At 43.1% G+C, this 23,416-nt stretch overlaps 2 protein-coding genes across 3 annotated transcripts in view; one reads left to right on the plus strand and one right to left on the minus strand.

Annotated features, from left to right (window-relative positions):
- The window catches only part of LOC143924395 (uncharacterized), a 44,730-nt gene extending 43,630 nt beyond the window's left edge, over positions 1-1,100 (plus strand). For both annotated transcript variants that reach the window (XM_077448691.1, XM_077448692.1), the window contains one exon: positions 788-1,100. In XM_077448691.1, the coding sequence (XP_077304817.1) occupies positions 788-905 (118 nt within the window). In that variant the 3' untranslated portion in view covers positions 906-1,100. The remainder of the gene's footprint in view (positions 1-787) is intronic.
- ASNSD1 (asparagine synthetase domain containing 1) lies at positions 987-16,821 on the minus strand. Its single transcript, XM_077448690.1, has 6 exons — positions 16,632-16,821; positions 13,784-13,837; positions 11,556-11,631; positions 7,559-9,075; positions 4,388-4,569; positions 987-1,345 (listed from the first exon to the last, which is right to left on the minus strand). The coding sequence occupies exons 4-6, from the start codon at positions 8,981-8,983 to the stop codon at positions 1,090-1,092; spliced, it is 1,863 nt and encodes a 620-aa protein (XP_077304816.1). The 5' UTR covers positions 8,984-9,075; positions 11,556-11,631; positions 13,784-13,837; positions 16,632-16,821; the 3' UTR covers positions 987-1,089.
- Positions 16,822-23,416: the final 6,595 nt, after the last annotated feature.

Consider the following 23,416-nt stretch of genomic DNA (forward strand, 5'->3'; position numbering starts at 1 on the left):
TGTAACATCGGCACTAGACTTGTACAATTCTTGAAGGGGCAACTGCTGGAAGCTCAGTTACTCAATTCTGGACATGCCCAGAGCACTACAGTTGCCCAAGAGCACCTTTGCTACACACAGGGGGAGATTTACTAAAACTGAGAGAGTGGTTGTAAAGTATGAATAGTATGCATTAAGTTGAAAAACCTTCTGCAGATTCACCCCCCCCCCCATTCTTACCTGAACCCGATCTGATCCAGGGAAGTGCATGAGAGAAGCGGCTTTCGCCGCTGTCTCCCTCTTCCCTGATAGCAATCAAATGCTTTACCAAGCAAGGGGTGGGGCCAAGCCATCCGCTCTTTGTCAATAGACACGTGGACTCGGGAGTGAGCACGTACAGGTGTGCCCCTGGAAAATGGCTTTCCAGGGGGGCCCTTGCTGAAGAGAAGGAGCGCCACCAGGGGACCCCAGAAGAGGAGGATCAAGGCTGCTCTGTGCAAAAACATTGCGCAGATCAGGCAAGGATAACATGTTTGTTTTTTTTTTTTATTTAATTTGCATGAAGCACTCAGAATCTGCTGCAGCTGTGCATGGTAGCCAATCAGCTTCTAACTCAAATTTTGTTCAATTACGATTTGGCAATAAAACCTGGAAGCTGACTGGTTACTATGCAGAGTTGCACTACATTTTGCAAGAAGACGGCAATTAGTAGAATTTGATTCCGAGCTTCCAAATATTCGCACACAGAAAAAAATAAAAAAATAAAATAATAATAATAATAATAATCAATTGTTCCCTCTCTTATCAGAAAACCAGTGTACTGCCATCCATTATCTGGTCGGTTTGATGTTGGAAACTTAGAATCATATATAAAGTGCAATGAATACTTTAAGGACAAGATAAATATACCCAACTATCTTCAGTAACGGGTCTGTGCAACGTGAATGAGAACACAGGATGGAAGATTCAAATGGATTTCTTCTGTAATACACCAAATGAACATTCCCTTTTTTTCCATAATTTTCAATGAAATTTTATTAGCAGTATTTTAAATGTAAAATATACTATATGTTCTTACAGCAACTTTCCGTAAAACAACTAAAAGATTATTCAATCAATGATTTCTGTCTGAAGTCTGTTGCATTTGTCTGAAGCTTTTTCATTACCGTTTTCCATTTTTGCAATCCTGGATCCAAACTGCATCGCTCTTTTTGGCAGGACTGAGGAGTTAGCAAGTCCTAAACTCACAGCTGCCATGCGCAAAATTAATTTTTCACCAAGTCCTCTGGGCAATGTTAAGTCTACTTTGTCTGAGATTGGCAAAGAGTTTAGAAATGAGACCACATTTTCATCAAGGAATGGAAACCTTTAATAAAAAAATTAAAAAAAGGAGTAAATATAAAATAGTTAAAACAACTTCAATACTGAACATTAAGATATGAAAGGCAGCAAAATATTGCATACGGAATAGGACAGATGGTTTTCCAATATCACTTACATGCAGTGAACAAGCTATAATAATGACTTAAAAATTCTGAGTAAAGATTGACCAAATTGCAATTAAATAACTTCTGTTTAAAAAATCTTGTGCTAAAAAATCTAAATTTAGTTGCGTTGCAGAATATGGCTTTTGATTTTTTTTATTTCATATGACCAAATGCACCATCAAAAATCGTTAACATTAACAAGAAGGCACACACATAAATAAAATATCACATTAATATGATCAAACAGGACTTAAAAAAAATTCAGAGCCAAGGCTCAGCGCTGGATGTAAACATGAATTCTAGTCCTTGATTTATATGCCCGGGTTTGATTCCAGTTTCAGTAGCTGCTTGGAGCAGCAATAGAAGTTGGTAAGGTCTGCAATGCCATTGTAAAGAGAGACGCTTTCTGATAATCTAGTTTAACAGTGATATAGCATGAATTGAACTAGATGCCTTATTAAACACCTTTGTATTTCAGACAATCCAGATAAAAGCCTAGCGGCCTTTTTGCCTTTTGATAGAATGAGGAATAATTTGAACCCAGCGTCAGTTTTTTTTTTATTATTATATATTTTTTATTTTTTTATTTTTTTTTTACAGTTGCCTGTTTTCTGTCGAAATTTTAAAATGCTTTAGCTTGTGAATCCCCTTACCAGATTTTAAGGGCTGGTTTACACCACAAAAAACGCACTCCAGATCAGTTTCGGATGCATTTTTGCATGTGTGATTTTGGTGCCTTCCAGTGCGTTTTTGATATGTTTCCAGATGCTTTTTGTCGTCTTCATTTCACTGTACTGGGGTCTGGTACATTTTTGATGCATTTTAGTGCATTATGTTGTGTTTTTGATGCCTTTTACTGTGTTCCAGTACAGTCCAGTGCAGGAAAAAAAAAAATTTTTTGCATGTTCTACATTTTTTCTGGAACTGACTGCATGTTGTGTGAACTGGCCCTAAGGTTTTAAAAAGATTTCTCTTCCTGATCTCTGTCATTTCTTAAAAAAAAAGGAATCAAAATATCTCCCTCATAAAGACACAGCCATGTTGCTGTTTTTTTCCCCATAATTTCTCACATGTTGTCAACAGACAGGAAGAGCGGAGCAACTCAAAATCGGACACAGACACAAATAAAATGTTTTGACAAGTTGGTATAGAATTTACATCAGGTGTAAAGGAAAAGTTAGCCCTGTTTCACACCAGAGCGACTTGTCATGCAATTTGACAGTTTAAAGTCACACCCCATTTGCTGCAATCAATTCACAGCAACTTTGAAAAAGGTTGCTGCACCATTTCTGTGCGATTTTAGTGCAACTTGCATTCTGTTAAATGAAGTTGCACAGATGTCTGTAAGCCGCACATGAAATCGCACTGATAGTTGACTGACATCAGATTGTAGTGCGACTTCAAAGCCACACTGGTTTGACCCAGGGTTAAGTGAAATAACAAGCCTTAGGCAGTACAAGTTATGAAGTCTTGATTACCTCACACCTAGGTTTAATTGGCTACTAAAAAAGGCCAGGGTGTAATTATAGCTCATAAAACCTCAGAATCCACATTTTTGCACAAAACAACCACATGTGTAGGTATGTGGAAACTTGGTTAAAAATAAATAATTAAAGGCATCTGTGTTAAAATATTTTAGGATTTTGCTATTAAATTTCCCAGTTTTTGTATACAAGATGTGTGTATACATGCAACCGTGGGGCAGAGAATCCCTCAACTCCCTATGATTGGCTGTCTGCTTTGACATCGTCCCAACAGGATAGCTCAGACACATTCGGACTCTGAAAGTGTCCAACCCAGCTGGTAACCAAGGAGGGGCAAGCCTAGCCATCTATAGGCTACAGGAATGCCTGGTTATATGCCAGGAAAGATGGGTACTGCTTGTGTATGCCCTCCTCCCTATTATTTAATGGGGTGGCTCATACAAAAGCATCATATTAGACTGTGGAATAGTGGACATGAGCACCAAGTCCCAGTAGTATACAACATATAATGGAGTCTGGTGACAAAAAAAATAATAATAGCAGCAATGCCATTACATGTTTGTTTCATGACAGGTTTCCTTTAAAATGGTAGATAAGGAATCTCACAAATATCCTGCACATTCTCTGCAATGGATATGCTTTTATCCTTACCTTTTGGTCTGTGTCTCCTACTTTCTTCAAACAAGTGCTGCAGCCTTCATCAGTCGCTATAGTCTGACATTTTTGTGAGTGTTGGAATGCCTGTGCTCTCTGCTGCAGTTCCTTCCTCGTACCTTTATATCACTGCTTTGTTTTGTATTCATGTAGGGGTCAGAGGAAGGAACAATGGTGCATGGTGATGGGCACAAGCATTCTGACACTTCCCGGAAGTGTCAGAATGCTTGTGCCCATCACCATGCACCATTGTTCCTTCCTCTGACCCCTACATGAATACAAAACAAAGCAGTGATATAAAAGGTACGAGGAAGGAACTGCAGCAGAGAGCACAGGCATTCCAACACTCACAAAAATGTCAGACTATAGCGACTGATGAAGGCTGCAGCAAGGAAACTGAGAAAGTAGGAGATACTGGCTGGAGAGAAGTGTAAGGCTGGGTTCACACCTATGCAAATTGGATGCGGGTTTCTGGTGGGCTGAAATCAGACCTGAAAATGGTGAATGGAGACGCACCAGACTCCTGCTGTGAGCCGCTCCTCGTCATAGTGTGAACACAGCCCAAAGGCGCTTCTATCGCAGAGAACTGGTCTTGTGGGATTTTTTTTTGGCTCAACAGGTTTTTTAAATTAGTTCTGTCATGATAGACTGATGGAGGCTTACAGTGCTGACCTGCTTTTAAAATTCTAGTTGTTTGCTTCAAAAAAATTTGCTTTTTTGAGCAACAGGTTTGCTTTAAATTGCAGCGATGCAATGTTAATAAAAACAAATACTTTGGCTTACCTTGCTTCTTTGCCATGGTCACCAATAACTCGGTCATCTCGCCCAAGGTTTCTAGATGAGATGCGTCCCAATTCCATACTCAGCTCATCAAGAAGACCCTTGTATCCCAACATATTGAATCTGACTCTATGACGAGAGTAACCACCAAGTTGTTCATCTGCACCAATACCAGTCAGCACAACCTAAAGTGTGGATAAAGAGCAAATTAAGCAACACTACAATGCTTTACTATAGAATGGGTTGCCAGCTTATCCCTTTTAAGACAAACCTGTAACAACCCTGACCAATAGGAAGAAAGAAAAAAACTCAGCTGTCCTACAATTTCTGGCATCAGAATGCATCTCACCTTAACTTTTCTTACAAAGATAGCTGGGACTTATGCGCCAGAATTCACCGACTTTCTGTATCATGCATAGAAATGTCACAGCTCCTGAGTATTCTCTTCCTACACATTAAACGAGAAGTTCCCCTTCTTGCAGGTATTAAAAAAAAGTGCATTTCCTTTTTTTAGCCTGCAAAGGATTGCACTAGTGAACAGCAGATTGCTGGTGCCATTCAGGACACCTGCAGACTGTCAGTGTGAGCCGTCAGCCCCGTACATCGTACAGCCAAGCAGGTTCACAATGACAGGAAGAATCAATGAACTACCACAATGCTCAACAGCGCCCTGGAAGTTTATTGAGAACTACAAGCCGACATCCGCAAAGGATGTCGGTACTTGTAGTCCATTCATTCACAGAACTCTGAATGAATGAATGATGCAGCTGCGCTCTTTTCAAAAAAGTGACAGCTGGTATAGGGTACTTCTCCCCGTACTGCAGTCACACAGAGGGCTTGGATCAACGAGCCACTGCAGGAGTTCTCAAAGGTAAACTTATCCTTTAAAACATCCACCAATAGCACAACAGAACTCTCTGGTGGGAATTCTGTTACTTTAACACTTTTTTTAGGAGCCAGGAAAGCATTGCACCAGCGATCAATAGATTGCTGGTGCCATGCAAGTCCCCTGCTGACCTGTCAAGTGTGAGCTGTCTGCCCAGTACATCATACTGGCAGGTTCACACTGACAGGAAGAATTAAGGAACTACCAGAGCTAGGGGTGCAACGGATCAAAAAACTCATGGTTTGGATCGCTCCTCGGATCAGTCACAGATCGGATAATTTTTTCGGATCAGCAAAGAAAAAAAAAAAAAAAAAAAAAAAAAAAAAAAAAAAAGGACTCCCACTGTAATATCCACAATCTCCCCCACTGCTGTAATATCCATGTCATCTTGCGTGTAACGACATATTCGGCAACCCATCGCAGTTTTCTACGGAAGGGACGTCCCGTCACCGCCATCTTGCTACACACCAAACTCGTCCACAGTAAGGATACACTAAGAAGGGAGAAAGCGGGCATCTTGTTACACCCACCAGAGTTTTGCATTTTACACGTATTTATAACAGTAAAGTGAATTTATATAGGGAAATACAGGACTTACAACTCTAACTAGTTAGATGTTGAATTTTAAAAGCAGTGGCATCCCTGCTCACCTTACAGGTTAACTAATCTGACAGAAGTTCGCTGCTTTTAAAATTCAACATCTAACCAGTCAGACGGAGTTCTAAGTCCTGCATTTCCCTATATAAAAAACAGTTTACTGTTATAAATATGTGTAAAATGCAAAACTCCGGTGGGTGTAACATGTCCGCTTTCTCCCTTCTTAGTGCATCCTTACTGTGGGTGGACGAGTGTGGCGTGTAGCAAGATGGAGGTGACAGAACATAACTTCTGTAGCAAACTGTGATGGGTAGTCAAATATGTTGTTACACCCGCACTGTATATCCAAAGACAGCCGCCCAGTGTTCCAAGATGACCGCCGCTTCGGAGCAAGGCCCGAAGCCGCGGCCTTTCCTAAGGCCAAGGCAGCGGAGTGCTCCGCGGATTGCATGGTGTGCCGATCCGAACGGGTTGACCCGTTCAGATCACGGATCAGTGACGATCCGTTGCACCACTAATCAGAGCGCTCAACAGCGCCATGGAAGTTCACTTAGCATTACAAGCTGACAGCCATAAAGGATGTTGGGACTTGTAGTTCATTCATACACAGAGCTCTGAATAAAGGACGAGGCCGTACGGTTTTCAAAAAGCGAGAGCTAGATTGGGAAACTTCTTCCCGTACTGCTGTCACAAATAGAAAAAGCAGCAGGGACATGTTACATGTTCCACCCTAAAAACAAGTGAAACATGTAACATATTCCCAAAGGTGAACTTATCTTTTAATAGACAGAGCCAGGAAATGCACCAGAGCCAGTGACCCAAGCAGATTTACTGTGGTCCTGTGCTGCTCTGAAGAAGAGAATTAAAGTGGTTGTAAACCCTTACCTATACCCAACGAAGTGAATATCCTCATGTGATACACAAGGATGAAGCAAATCCCCCTACATAACTTGTACCTTTTTATCTGCAATCTTTTCTCCTCTACGTCTGTTCAAAGTCAAGAATTTATAAAGTTTGTCTGAGCTGTCAGAAAAAAGGGGCAGAGAGCTGAAGTCACACTCGGCAGAGCGCAGTGAGGTCTGGCATCTGATTGGAGGGAAGGGACACACCCCCATTCATACAGGAACAGAGCTGAGGCTGTCAATGAGCTGGAGTTATCTCCCGTCACCATTTTTCTCTTGGCATTAGGAAAAGATGGCAGACACAATTCATGCAACAAGCAGAGGAACAATGCAGCAGACAGAAATTACACCTAGTGCTCCTAATTGAGACAGGCACACACTATAGAGGGATATGGTTTGTTCATTTTTCATTTCTGAGGTTTACAACCACTTTAATGCAGCTGGAGAAGCAAATGATGCAGCTTTGTAGGCACATGTAGCTGTCCGTCAACTCCAAATGGCAGTTTCTAATGCAGGAGTACTTTATGTATTGTTACTTGCATCCAATAAGACTTGGGGAGCTATGCATAAAATGTTTGTTGTGTGAATTTGAGAAACATCTGCACAACAAAAAAAAACAAAAAAACAACAGGTATACACAGCATTTTATTCCTGCATTAACACAATTTTTTTCCCCACAAGCTTTTAGCCATACCCACATTTAAATCAATTATCATAGATAGTTGTAAGGCCCATATTCCACGGCTCCTTTAAACACTGCAGGATAAGTCTTATACAGTTTCTAATTACCTTAGAAGTGCTGTTGTAGGGTTTCTTTTCTCCATTACTTTGCAGAATACCCATTCCTCTAGAAGCGAACCAAACAGCACAGCCAATACTATCATCAAGTACTGTGTTCAATGGATAGATCAACTGAGATATATACTTTTGCCTCATTTGAGTCAGTTCCTCCAGAGTGACATTTATTTCTACAAAATTCCATATTCTTGTTGGACTCAAGGCTTTAAGCTCCTCCAAACCAGATCTGCCTGTTATTCGATCAGGGACATTAAAGGGATCTGTCAGCAAAGCATCAGGATTTCCAGTTAACGCAGAACTTGGAATTTTCCCTCGGCTGGATTTTTTCAAAGGTGCCTTCTGCTGCTTTGGGGCCCTCATCATAAAAGCTACATTTAAAAGGTCAATGGGTTCCTCAGGTGGAACATGGCGATCTGCAAGTGCAGCTAAAATCATAGAGTCAATCCCACCAGAAAAAAGTATGGCAACATTTGCTTGCCTTTCAGGTGCTGGAGACAATGACTGATTTAAGCGTGGAAGGTTCAGAACTCGTTTTAGCACAGCTTTACTTAAAACATTTACAAACAACTGAATATTTTTCTTGTGTTCATCAGAAATCAACATTTGAAGTTCTTCTAAACTTACAGTCTTAAAAGACGTTTTGCATTTCTGTTCTGAAAATGTATCAGGAATTTCTGTGTTCAATGCAGAAACTGGCACAAGGAGTCCATCACTTCCAATATTTAGTTGGGTTACACATTTTGGGAGGGTGTTTAAAATCCATTTTTGTTCCTCATCGTGTACTGTTGCTCCAAGGAGCTGCGTTTCTGATACAGACACCCATGGATACCATGTCAGCGATATAGATTTTACCTGGGCACAGGTACTCAGGTCACACCTGAAAATCCCTGATGCTGGGACTTCCTGCCAATGATCATCATCAGTCAGGGATTCTGCCACAGAAGTCAGACTCAAGATTTCTTCCAGATTATCACTAAATTTCCATAAAAGACTCCGCCGACCAAAAAAATCTCTTCCGAACCAGAGGCTGTGATTTTTGCTTTGATAGAAAATAAAAGCCCAAGGGCCTTGCACCTTAGAGAAGACTGACAATAGGTCATGCTCATTGGCACAAGAGGTTAAATGCTGAAACATTACAAAGGTATCATTAGCTGCAGATAAAACTTCAATTCCTCCAAAAACTTCTCCATTCCAAAGAAAAACATTGCCGTTTTCATCCTGCAGAGGCTGTGGAGTCAGTTCTCCTCTTAGATGAAGTACATGCCCAGAGAAAAAGCAACTGTAATGGTGAGTGGGATCACTTCTAATTAGCTGCTGGCTGCTATTAGGACCTCTTCGTATTAGCTTCTTGTTTTCCTGATAAAGGGATGTGTCCACATGGGCACATAAACTGACAGTACAACATATTCCACACATCTTGGAAAGCACACAAAGGCTTTATTTCTGGTCTTGTATCTTTTCAGAGTTCTGGAAAATCTGATATGTACGTGTCAGGTCATCCAGGGTTTCTGTTCAAAATGAAAACAGCAAACATTTGTATAGTTAGGTTATTGATTCTGTATTTCTGAGCTGCCATTTGCTAAACAGATTTTACAGGTTTGTGCTCAAGGGCTGTTATATTGATCCTGGTTATAGTAACTAGACACTGAAATTTTTTTTCTTCCCCACAATGAAACTATTGCAAAAGCTTCCTCAGTATGCAAAGAAAATGTGTATTTAACCTGCAGCATTACCAATGTAAAATAATTCTGCATCATGTGATTACACTTGATTATATGATGATAAATGCTTATATAAACACAAGAATGTTTACAGCATCAAATATACTGTATAAATAGTGCTTTATTATGACAAAACAGCTGTCTGAAAGCAGGGACTGGCAAATTTTCCAGAACCAGTAGTATGTTTTGCATACGTAAATAGAATGTGATTAGAAAACTGTGGGGTAGAATGAGATTGTGCTGGCTTGGCACTACAGAGGTTGAATGAATTTTATAGACCTGACATTGATTTTGCCACATATGACTTGGGTTAAGGGGGGGGGGGGGATTTTACACTCCATGTAGTACCCATTTAGTATGTTGTAAACAAACATGTTTTAAAGTGATATTAAAGGTTTGTTTTTGTAATAACAAACATGTTACACTTACCTGCTCTGTGCAGTAGTTTTGCACAGAGCAGCCCCGATCTTCCTCTTCTTGGGTCCCCCACCGGCACTTCTGACCCCACCCTTTTAACTAGCGCCCCCATATCAAGCAGCTTGCTATGCAGGCACCAGAGCAGGCTTGCTACCGAGATGTTGCTCTGTGTATTTTCACACACAGCATGGCTTGGCCCCACCCCGTTCTCTCCTCATTGGCTATGATGGACATTACCAGGAGCAGGTGGCTACCATTGCTGTCTCAGCCAATAATGAGGGAGAGACCTGGAAGAGCCTAGGTTCTCATGTATTGCTAGATCTAGATGGGGCACAGGTAGGTTTTTGAGGGAGCTGGGGAGGGGGGGGGGGGTAGAGGCTTCTGTACACAATTATTTTTCCTTCATGCATAGAATACATGAAGGTGAAAAAACCTTGAGCCTTTACAACCACTTTAACCACTTCCTGACAAAAGGCTGTCATATAACATCCTGGGCTTGAAGTGATTATATCTGGATGATGCCTGTAGCTACAGGCATTATCCAGATATCTTTGTTTTCAGCCAGCGATTTTGTATCTTGTAAAAGTCATCATGAGTCACTGAATTGCTTTTACAGGCAGCGGGAGGGCACACCCCCCTCCCGCCAGCCTCTGGTGCCTCTCCGGGCCCTTCTGTGCAATTGAGGACCTGGAGAACCGATCCAGCGGCAGATTACCATAGAGCTGGTCATGGACCGGATAGATCCTAGGAGGCCAAAAGTGTTGCCATGATATCACTTCCAGCACTGGCAGATGTAAACAACTGCCAATTTTTTTTTTACCCTGGAAAGCAGAGATTAACTTTTTTTATCTCATGCTTTCCAGGGTAGAGAAGATACCGGAGGTCTTATTGACCCCAGATGTCTACATAAAGAGGACCTGTCACGCCTTATTCCTAATAGAAGGGATGTTTACATTTCTTGTAATAGTAATAAAAGTGTTTAAAAAATAAAATAAAAAAATTGAAAGCGCCCGTCCCCTCAAGATAGCACGCAGAAGCAAACGCATACTTAGGTTGCGCTCGCATATGGAAACAACTTTCGGACCACACATGTGAGAGGGGGAGAGGGGGAGAGGGGGGAGAGGGGGAGAGAGGGAGAGGGAGAGAGAGAACTCTAAATTGTAACATGTAAAGATTTTTAAAGTGTTGCCTATGGAGATTTTTAAGTATCAATGTTTTGCGCCATTCCACGACTGTGCGGAATTCTAAAGTGCGACGTTTGTTATTTATTTACTCGGTGCAACATCAGCTTTCATATTTTACCAAAAAAAAAAATGGATTATTGATGGTGTTTTTTTGCATTAAAATTCATTAAAGTGTATTTTTCCCCCAAAAATTGGGTTTGAAAATTTTTTGCACAAATACCACGTGACATTAAAAATTGCAACAATCAACATTTTATTCTCTAGGGTGTTTGCTAAAAAAAAAAAAATTATATAGATAGAGTTGGCCCAAATGTGAAGTAGTTAAAACAAAATTCTTATAACTAAGGTGATCGGACAGATAGGACATATTTGAAAGTGGTATTGCTCTTAACATATAACATGGCTGAGAGAACAAATAAAACCACTGAAGCTGTTTGGTGGTGACTAGTGACTAATATTTAATTCTCCATTTCATTTTGTTTTCTAAAAAGGAATGCTCCCTGTCAACACAACTGACAACAAATATAGATCAGATATGCCATATTTAAAAAGGATGTGTCGTATAGTATACACTAGTGGTACTGTAGACAAGGATTAGATAAAACTATAGATAGATTTTTTTGTTATATAAAAGCTATAAAAACATAAAAACACATCTGGACTCACTTTTGCATTCACTCAGTGTTTTAGTCTTATCTGCAAGAAAGAAAATGTTGCTATTGGGCTGCTGTCTGTACACCTTCTGAAAAACAAACAAAAAACACATTACAGAAATGTAAAGCCTTGTCCCCCCCCCCCCCCCCCCCCCTAGAGTTTTGCCATGGGGGCACCCAAGCTATTGCTGTCCATTCAGAAAAATTAACAGTTTAAAAAAAAAAAAAGCAGCCTGCATGTTTCTCAGTACAGGGGTACTTTAAAGTGCACCAGTATTCCATTTTAAAAAACGTATAAACACCACAAGTTGGCAATTATTACAATTATTTGCCAGAAAGGTTTCTTCTGTGCTCCAATTCGCTATAGCTTCACTTTATTATTAAAGCCTGACATTTCCTAACATTACAGCTAAGCCCTACCAACTGCCTGCCTTTTTGTTCAATGGGAGAACCCCTGCTGGCCTTTAAAGGCGGTTTACATTGGTGCCAAGGTTGGTCACATTTCCAAGTGAATGGAATACTTTTATATGTTGTAAATCCGGTTTAATAAAAAAAAAAAAAAAAAAAACCTACACTTGGTACTCTTTTTGGTGGTTTGATATTGTGGTGTTCCTGGAGCGATAATGGAGCATAGTGCGTTATCTCAGAAGACCTACTGATTAATGGTGTGATCGATTTTGGATGTGTATATGTCCGATCCCACAGATTTTGTTTACTTTTATTAATTTAGAGGTCACTGGACTGGCGGTGAGTGCGCATTTTTAAGGTGGTGGTGAAAGGTGTTGCACTACTGGAATAACACCTATCATAATACAGAAGAATTTTTCTGAATGGTGTGGGGACCATTAAGTATAATTTTATGGATATTAATATAATTTATAGCTTTGTGGTTATTTGTCTGTGCTAATGCCATATCCTTTTCTTTTTTTTTTTTACACATATTGAAGGTGGAATTTTTCACCTCAACCACCTCAATACAGTGCACTTACACCCCCTTCCTGTCCAGACCAATTTTCAGCTTTCAGCGCTCTCACAGTTTGAATGACAATTACTCAGTCATGCAACACTGTACCCATTTAAAACTTGCGTCCTTTTTTCCACACAAATAGAGCTTTCTTTTAGTGGTATTTAATCACTAGTGGGTTTTTTATTTTTTGTGCTATAAATAAAATAATATAAAATATATTTTTCTTTGTTTCCGTCATAAAATTTTGCTAATTAGTAATTTTTCCTCATGAATTTTGGCCAAAATTTATACTGCTACATATCTTTGGTAAAAATAACCCCAATTAGTGTATATTGTTTGGTCTTTGTGAAAGTTATAGAGTCTACAAACTATGGTACAGGTACTCGGGTACTCTGATGGGCTGGTGACAGGTACTCAGGTACTCTGATGGCCTGTGACAGGTACTTTTTATGGGGGGGGGGGGGGGCAGGCAATCAGTGTGATTGGTGTTCACCGTAAGTGATAACGAGATGTTACCGCAATCTCCTCCTCACACACGATCGGTATGCGAGGAGGAGAACCCGGTAACATCTTGTTACCGCGGTTTGTTTACATTTAGTGATCGGCTGTGAAACAATCACAGCCGATCACGTGGGTAAACAGCCGGCTAATGGCTGTTTACCAGCGTCGGTGACGAGCAGTGTTCCCGGGAACACAGCACCACCGGCGTGCACGCGCACACATGCCGTGCACAGTGGGGGGTGGATCCATCTGTGATCGGCCGTGATTTCATCTCGGCCGATCACGTGATAAACAGCCATACCCAATGGCATTTCACCCCCCTTGGTGGCGAGCAGTGTCTCAGTGACACGACGCCACCGAAGGAACAGGGATGCGCACGCACTATCGCTCACATTCCCTGTTTAAATGGGAGGACGTCATATGACGACCTCCTGCCACAAAAGCTGCGCCGCCTGGCCGTCATTTGACAGCCGTCGGTCGGCAAGTAGTTAACGGAGGGCAGCTTCACACAACTCACTATATAAAGATAGGCACCTTTGATTCTACTATTTATGGTTTCACTTTACCAGCCACCCAGAAGTAAACCTGACTTCACATTATTCTGTAAAAGCAGACCGACACATTACTGACTAAATGGACTCTTCATCATGCAAGTTCATTTTATTCACAACATCGATTTTGTCTACATTCTAACCTGTGACGGGAGATGACAGTTTTAGGATGAAGTAACCAAAAAAAAACAATCTTGTATATTTTTTATTATTATAACTTACCCGATCTTTCTTCAGGCTGGATAATTCCTCAACTACAACCTTCTGTTCTCTATACTGAACAAGGAAAACAAGAAAAATATTAGCAGCAAGCATTATATTTAACCTGTGAAAAATGTACTAGTATGGTATTAGCTTTGGGTGATTAGAAGCATGTTACATGTACTGCCCTGAGTCCTGACCTGACTAAACACACAGCAGAGAACTAATAGGCCTCATTCACATGGGTACGCCCATGTGATGGCGGTGTTTGTCCACATCGCTGGACCCTGGAACAGGTAAGCGTCCAGTTATTAAAAGTCAGCAGCTGCAGTATTTGTAGCTGCTGAATTTTATAAAAAATTTTTTTTTTTTTTTTTTTTTAAGCAGAACTCCGCTTTAAGTCCCTCCCTTACTAGGGCCACAGCTTAGCTAGCATTCCACTGACCCGTTCTCCACAACAATACTACCTGTTTCCGTTTACAAATACAGAATGACCTCAGACAGGAAAGCTTAAAGTAGGACTTGGGCCCCTTTCACACAGGCTGTCTGATCAGGTCCGCCTGCCGGACCAGCCATTCAACCCTATGGAGTGGCGGATGTCAGCGGACCACCACCATCCGATCTGCCAAAAAAAGACAGATGGTGGTCCTATTTTCCATCCCTCCGGCTGATTGGATCAGATGGAAACAGACAGGTGGTTTGTTTCCATCCGCTTTCCCCATAGAGAAAAGCAGGACCTTGTCTGCTCTGCATTGTAGAGCGGACCTGTCATCCACCTGTCGCCCACTGAGTAAGCGGATTCTTTTTTTTTTAGTTTTGGACAGAATGGAGAGGGATTAGAACACCTGTTGGGTCTTAGTTTATTGCAGTCTATGTCCCTGTTAGGGAGATTCATCGTCACTATTTGGTCTGTTCACCATTATCACAGATGTGAAAGAAAATCCAAAATTTTGGTTAGTCATCATGACAGAAATAGGGGAGAAACAAATTACCTCTCGCTGCCTGTTTTGACTATAGGACAGGAAGTGAACTGAAATCACCCCAATGGGATATGGATGGCAAAGAGGAAAAAAAACAAAAAACAACCAAGGCTCCATTCACACCTAGGCGTTTTTCTGCTGTAAGCCTCAGCTCTAAAAATGCCCAACAAGACAAATCCTATTCATTTCAATAGCCCCTGTTCACACCTGAGCGTTCTGTCACCTGAAACAAAACGCCTGTCGATCAAAAAAGTACAGGAGCTTCTTTTTTGGCAGAATACAGGCGTTTTTCTGCTTTTAAATTAGTGACCTTTACAAAATCGTGGCAAAAATCGCACGACTTTCTGCCTGAAAACGATACGCTCAGGTGTGAGCACAGCCTAACAGGAAGAAGTTATGTCTTTAGTTTTACTCCTAATTTGGTGGACAGTATTTACACTGAATGTGCACAGATTTCTGCAAGGAAAGTGTAATCCAAGATACCAGATCCTTCCTCTTTTCTTGCTCAGTAAATTAAGAATTTGGATGGATAAAAGGTGGCTGGGGGTAGTTGAGGTGCACCGAAAAGGACAGTCTGGCATGTAAAATAAAACCCTGGACACAGCTTGGTTTTGAGCTTTGGACAGAGACAGATTTGTGTTGCCTTTTAGGTTCCACTTGGAGAGATTTCCTTCCACTTCCTGGACACAACAGGAAGTGAGGAAAATCAACTTCATCACAGAAGAAACTTGAAAACCAATAAGAATGTAATAAGGGTACATTTATAGTGCAAAGTCTGCTCCACAATTCACTTGGCGAAAGGCTAAAAATAAATGCCATGATACAATTTCAGACCGATTTTAACCGATTCCCGACCACCTCACGCAGATATACTGCGGCAGAAGGGCATGTACAGGGAGAATCACATACCTTTACGTTGCCCTTTAAGAGGCGGGTTGCTTCTGTATGTTGCTCTGCCAGGAGCTTCGCGAGCGCAGGTCCTGTGGGCTCGATGTCCCGCAATCGTCTCATAGAGAGGAAAAATGGGGAAATGCTAACGTAACAAGCACTTCCCCGTTCTGCCTAGTGACAGTGTCACTGATCACAGCTACCTGTGATCGGGAGCAGAGATCAGTGTAGTGTCACAAACAGCCCCCACAGTTAGAATCACTCCCTAGGACACACTAAACCCCTACAGTAGTTACTAGTTAACCCCTTCACTGCCAGTCACATTTACACAGTAATCAATGCATTTTTAATTGCACTGATCTCTGTATAAATGTGAATGGTCCTAAAACCACATCAAATAAGTGTCTGATCCGTCCGCCATAATGTCGCAGTCACGACAAAAAAAAAAAAAAAAAAAAAAAATTTGCTGATCACCGCCATCACTAAATAATAAAAAAAAAAAAAAAGAAAAAAAATTATTCGTAAAAATGCCATAACTCTATCCCCTATTTTGTACGCTATAACGTTTGCGCAAACCAATCAATAAACGCTTATTGCAATTTTTTTTACCAAAAATATGTAGAATATGTATCTGCCTAAACTAAGGAAAAAAAAAAATTATATTTTTTTGGGGGATATTATAGCAAAGTAAAAAATATGTGTTTTTTTCCAAATTGTCGCTATTTTTTTGTTTTTAGCACAAAAAATAAAAAACGTAGAGGTGATCAAATACCACCAAAAGAAAGCTCTATTTGTGGGGAAAAAAGCATGTAAATTTTGTTTGGGTACAACATCGTACTACCGTGCAATTGTCAGTTAAAGCGAAGCAGTGGCGAATCGTAAAAAGTGGTCTGGTTTTTGGCCAGCCAAATGGTCCGGGGCTGAAGTGGTTAAGGAGTTGACATCCGAATAGTCTATAAACAGAGAAGAGGGGGTTTATCTCCTACAAGGATACCGCTCACCTTGGTATAGAATTCCTCCTTCTGCTTGTCAGTCCAGCCCCTGCAATCCTCCCTCTCCTCCACTCCTACGTCTGACATCTTCACACACTACAGGATCGGGGACGGCTACACTACCACGCGGCTCTACACGGGCACTGTCATCTACTAGGAACCATCTTCCCGGATGTGTATACCCAGCCGAGCTCCGGAAACGAGTCCCTAACCATTTCACTTGAAGCGGATTTCCGGATCGCTGGAACGCATTTCCGCTTCAGAGACGGACATGATATCATTAGGAGGGGGAGGAGCTGTGTCGATCTATTAGATAAGCGCTATTACTGGTACAAGACTGACAGGTGCAATTTCATATGTGTCGATCATGTGACATAACATATAAGTAAAGTGTGTCCCTATAATGTGATCTGGCAGTTCCTGATAATCTGTACATGTATTGGTTTTAACACAGCAAGTAGTTCTAACCTCAGTGTTTCCCAGGCGTACCTATGGTTAGTTAGTAGAAGTCGGCTGTGTGTACTGTATTGGATAGTATGGCACGGCTATGCCTGGCTCTACAATGTTTTCTTTAACCATTTGAAGACTAGGCTTATTTTGACACTTCTACATGTAAAAATATTTTTTTTTGCTATAAAATTACATAGAACCCCAACATTTTTTTTTATAGAGGCCCTAAATCATGGGTGCTCAACTTGTGGCCCTGCAGCTGTTGCAGAACTACAAGTCCCATGAGGCATTGCAAGCTACTGAGAGTTACAAACATGACTTCCAAAGGCAGAGGCATGATGGGACTTGTAGTTTTGCAATAGCTGGAGGGCCACAGGTTGAACACCCATGCCCTAAATGGTGGGTCTTGCAATTTTTTATGCCATACAGTATTTGTGCAGCATTTTTTTTTGGGGGGGGGGATACACTTTAATAAGCACATTATATAACCCAATTTTGTTTTAAAAAAAAGTAATATAATGTTAATACAACGTTCACCTCAATGTCTCAATTGTGGTGCCATTACCAAACACATTATATAGTAGGGATGAGCTTTGTGTCCAACGTATGTGTACGCCTCTGCACACGGAGAAGGGGTCAGTTTAACTTTTTTTTAATTATTATTTATTTTATATATATAAAAAAAATGTTTGCACTGTCCCTGACATGGCAATTTATAGATAGGCAACTCCTATATTGATTAGTGGTTCCAAATTAATAATAACTACTGCAGTAGGGAATATACACAAAAGATACACTCCGCATCTTTCCAAATAACTGTTCTGCTTTGACGCAATTGAAGGTTTTTATACACATGATTACGTAGGTATCACATTAATATTACAATTGTACATTCATGATATCAAGGGGCGTAACATAGGCAGGTTAATTCTAATCAGGACTCGAAAGAATGCAAACATGCAATGAAAACATTATTAGTGCCGTGTGCACAGTGAAGGCATTGTGCAATACATACAAAATAGAATACAATTATATACAGAACTTACAAATTTCCATTACATTACATTTAATTTTTTTTTAAATTATTTTTATTGCTGTCACAAGAAATGTAAACATCCCCTGTAATAGCAATAAAGCATGACAGGTCCTCTTTATGTAGACATCTGGGATATATAAAACCGCAGATCTCTCCTGTACCCTTAAAAGCATCAGATCAAAAAAAAAACATGTTTTACAGAAAAAAAACAGCTCTGTTTATATTTTCCTTAATTGGAAGTGACAAAATGCTTGTCGCTTCCGGTCTCCTAGACCAGTGGCCATCAACCCTGTCCTCAGGGCCCACTAACAGGCCAGGTTTTATATATTACATTGGGGAGGTGCAGACTAGAATACTGCACTGAGCACTGAGCAGCAAATTATATCACCTGTGATGTATTTCAGTTATCTTGCAAACCTGACCTGTTAGTGTGCCCCGAGGACAGGGTTGATGACCACTGTTCTAGACCATAAAGATGATCAGGGACGTCCTGGTCCTGGATCACCTCTATGGCCACGAATTATAGAAAAAAGGTATCACCGCTGAGTGGCACTGTGGATCAGATCAGGGCTTTTTTTTCTCAGATAAGATCAGGTCTTTTTTTCTAAGAGAACAGGAGCAGGAACTCCCCCCTTTTGAGTCACTTCTTGTCTCCGCCTCCTACCCACCTCCAAGCACCATCCCTTGGTTCCACCCTCTACCCACCTCCCAGTATTGCCCCTTTTAGAGAATACAGAATCAAGTATCATTTTGTGGTGATGTAATTTGTATGGAATTTGTTAATAACAACAAGAAAAGCAGTAAAGTAAATCTGCAGCCAGCAGCAATAGACCCTTCCCAGCAACAATAGATTCCCCCAGCAACAATGGACACCAACGACAATAGATCTCGGCAGTAACAACAGATTTTCCAACAGCCAGCCCAGCATCAATATACTGTCCAGTGGCCAGCAACAGTAGACCCTCTCCCTCAACAGTAGATCCCTTCCAGCAACAATTGACCACCCAGCAACATAAGCCCAACCAGCAACAATAGACTGCCACGCAAAGATATATGCCCTCCAGTAGGGATGAGCTTGGTGTTCGAGTCGAATGCATGTTCGACTCGAACACTGGCTGTTCGCCCGTTTGGCGAACACCGAACGTTATGGGCCGTTCGTGCCAAATTCGTGTGGCGCTCATGGCCCACAATGCACTGTGCCATCGCAGTGCATTGCTGGATCATGATTTGCCAAGCATGCACTGTGACCTCGCATGCTTGGCCAATCACAGCGCCGGCAGCGAGGAGAGCCATAATTGGCCACAGGCAGGATGCCTATAGCCAATTATAGCTCAGGGGGTTTAGTACACGCCCCACACTATATAAGGCCGCCAGCACGGCGGCCTTGTGTAGTGTGTTCCGGCGTGCAGGGAGAGAAGGATAGGTAGGGACAGTGTGTTCTTTTCTCAGGCATCTGCAGGAGTTAAAGTGGGTGTTGTGTGCCTTCAGCACAGTATACACCTGTATCTACCCTTTATTGCTGGTGTTCTCTAATACAGGCATCTGCAGGAGTTAAAGTGGGTGTTGTGTGCCTCCAGTACAGTATACACCTGTAGCTACCCTTTTTTGCTGGTGTTCTCCAATACAGGCATCTGCAGGAGTTAAAGTGGGTGTTGTGTGCCTCCAGCACAATATACACTACCCCATTGCTGGTTTTCCCATCTCCCTGCAGTCCATTAGTATGTCTGGAAGGCCAACAAGGAGAGGCAGACAGTCACGAGCCAATAAAAGGTGTCAAACAGGCTCTGTGTCTAGAGACAACAGTGCTGGTCGTGGATGCTGTGCATCGTCATCAGCACGTGGCCATGGGACATGCTTGTCCTTATTTTCGGCAGCTGGACGTGTTGAGCCGCATCATGCCAAAGACTTGGTAGAGTGGATGACCAAGCCCTCCTCATCCTCCTCATCCTCTCTCACCCAGGCTCAGGGTACTAGCAAAGCAGCTGTCAACACGTCCTCTTCCCTCGTCTCAATGTCATCAGTCACTCCTTCCCTAGACCCACCATGTCCTCCTGAGGAGTCCCCCAAACTGTTTGAGCACAGTGTTGGGTACATGCTTCAGGAGGATGCCCAGCGTTTTGAAGGCTCTGATGATGATACCCAGCTAGAGGAAGCCAGTAGTGTGAGCGCAGAGAGAGGGGATGCTCAAGAAGGACAGCAATCTGGCAGTCATGTTCCACCAGCTGCAGAATACTGCCAGGTGTGCTCCAGTGATGAAGAGGAAGGGGATGATGAGGTCAGTGACTCCACGTGGGTGCCTGATAGGAGAGAGGAGGAGGCACATCTCCAACGAGGCAGGATGCCCTCCGGGGGCCAGCTTAGGGGCAGCACACCGACTGAATCACACTGCAGAGCTCCGCCTGTGCAGGGCGCTGCCTCTGTCCTTTATTACAAAAGTTCTTTGGTGTGGGCCTTTTTTGAGATGAGTGCATCAGATCGCACTGCTGCTATTTGCAACATATGTCTCAAGCATATCTCGCGTGGCCAAAACATCAGCCGCTTGGGCACCCCATGCAGCTCGTTGGCAAGCGTACCTTAAAGACCCACACCAAAGAACAAAGCGGACCTCTCCTTGCTCCTCATCAGCTGGGATCTCCAACCCCACTAAACCTTCAGTCCTCTCTGAAACCTGCACTGAGAGGAATGAAGGTGTAGAATTAGGTGTGTCACAGCCAAGTACTTGCGGGCACTCTGCTAGCAGTACACCAACGTCCGATTGTAGCAGGAAAATTTCAAAGGCGATTCCGGCTCTCTTTTTCGGCATGTGGAAGGCAATGTCCATGCCTTGCTGGACAGGGCATCAGTGGTAAGGTGCATATTACCGCTGACTCATGGTCCAGCAGGCATGGACAGGGACGTTACCTATCTTTCACGGCCCATTGGGTCACTGTTCTGGCAGCTGGGAAGGATGCAGGACAAGGTACAATAATGTTGGAGGTTGTTCCGCCACCACGCCTCCAAAATGCTACTACTGGTTGTGACACACCTCTCTCCTCCACCCCCTCCTTTTCTTCTTCCTCCATGGCCTCTTCCAGTGCTCTGTCCTCGGAATCAGTGGTGCTCCGTAGGTGTTCAAGGAGGTACGCAAGTACGCAGGCAAAAAGATGCCATGCCGTGCTTGCGCTAGTTTGTTTGGGGGACAGGAGCCACACTGGGGCAGATATTTTGTCAGCTCTGCAGGGCAGGCCAAGAGGTGGTTGACACCACGCCAGCTTAAGCCAGGAATGGTGGTTTGCGACAGTGGCACCAACCTCCTCTCCGCCCCCCGACATGGACAACTGACCCATGTGCCCTGTGTGGCTCACGTCCTTAACCTGGTGGTGCAGCAGTTCTTGGTAAGGTACCCGGGCTTACAGGATGTCCTGAGAGTCTGTGTGCATTTCCGCCGATCATTTAATGCCAGTGCTCAGCTGGCTGAGCTCCAAAAGGAGAACCGCCTTATATGTGACATGCTCACCAGGTGGAACGCAACATTGGCCATGCTGCAGCGGCTGCACACGCAGCAGAGGGCCATCAATGAGTACCTGTGCGACTAGGACAGGGTCAGGGGAGCTCGTTTTTTTTACCACGCCAGTGGGGCATGATCAGGGACAGGGATGCATGCACTGTCCTGTCACCATTTGAGGAGGCCACGAGGATGGTGGACTTCTACGTGGCTGGGAGGAGGTGGCTGTGGATCATTTTGTCCTTAGTGACCCAGAGGACTCCGGACCTAATGCCTCAGCTAACCTACGCTGCATGGCCTCCCTGATCCTGAAAAGCCTGCGGAAGGATCCTCGTATTCTTTGGATCAAGGAGAGGGACCATTACTGGCTGGCCACTCTCCTTGATCCACGGCACAAGGGTAAGCTTGCAGACCTTATCTTGCCGTCGCAGAGGGAGCAGAGGATGAGACATCTCCGGGAGGCCTTGCAGAAAGGTCTGTGCAACGCATTCCCAGAGACTGGGAGGTTACAAACTCCTGGTCCTGGACAACGTGTTGCTGAGGCTTCGGTCAGTCACAGAAGGAGCGGTGGAGAAGGTGGCCATCTGACGGATGCGTTCAGACAATTTTTTAGTCCGCAGCCCCAAGGTATGATCGGTTCCAGCAACCATCGCCAGTGTCTGATTTACATGGTGCCGGAATACTTAGGGGCAAGGTCAGACTTGGACATCTTTCCCACCAAAAATCCTCTGGCTTACTGGGTCTTGAGGATGGATCACTGGCCAGAGCTTGCACAGTATGCAATTGAGCTACTGGCCTGTCCTGCATCCACCGTTCTTTCGGAACGCACCTTCAGTGCTGCTGGAGGCTTTGTAACCGATCACAGGGTGCGCCTGTCCACAAACTCGGTTGATCGACTGACCTTCATAAAGATGAATCAGTCTTGGATCACCACCAGCTACCAAGCACCTGAAGCTGATGTAACTGAATAATTTTTTTTGAAACGTCACATCTCTTCAAGACTGCCTATGCTGATGCTGAGTGACTGTCCTGTTATGTTGACTGACTATCCTCTTCCTCCTCAATGATCCTGCTGATAGCTTGGAAGAACATTTTTGGTTCTGAGTGATGCCACCAGCCCAATTTTTCAGCCCCTGTTTAACAGGGGTGTGTAATTACAATTTTTGATGCAATGCTTTGCAGCAGGGCTCATTCCTGCACTCCAACTAGAGTATATGGGAGAGGTTGCAGTGTCGTGGCACCAGCACCAGTGTGTCATGGTTATGCAATAGAGTTCGTCTGCTTACCTGTTTCCATGTGTTCATCTCTAGAGACCCGCTGACCCTCACCTGACTGCTTTTGTAATCCATCCTCTGGCATGGCTCCACCCTAGCTCCTATCAGAGAACTCTATATTAACCTGTGCACTGCAGGCCAACCCTGCTGATCAACCTTTGTGTGTTTGGCTTCCTGTTACCTGCCGTGTGCTCTTCTGTTGTTCCGTTACCGACTTTGGCGTGTCCTTGACTATCCCTGTCTGCTTGTGGCCCCGACCTTGGCTTTATCCCTCACTATCCCTATCCTCCTGTTGCTTACTGTGGGTGCGAGCTGGGGGTCGCGACCTGGAGCCAGTTGCAGCCCAGTCCATCCTCACCACTAGAGGCTCTGGTGAACACCTGCTGGCTCTTAGACTCCGCGCCCCAGGGAATCTTACGCTCTAACCCTGGTGGGATCTGTCTTGGTGTTCTGGTGGCCCTGCCTTCCTTATCACCTTGACTCCCGTCCGCAGCAGTCAGCCGTAAGGTCCACAACCTTGCAGTGCACTCCTGATCCCTACGGTCTGTCA

Source organism: Lithobates pipiens, unplaced genomic scaffold (assembly GCF_037356315.1).
Source record: "Lithobates pipiens isolate NorthernLeopardFrog02 unplaced genomic scaffold, aLitPip1_a1.2 Scaffold_22, whole genome shotgun sequence".
NCBI classification, from domain to species: Eukaryota; Metazoa; Chordata; class Amphibia; order Anura; family Ranidae; genus Lithobates; species Lithobates pipiens.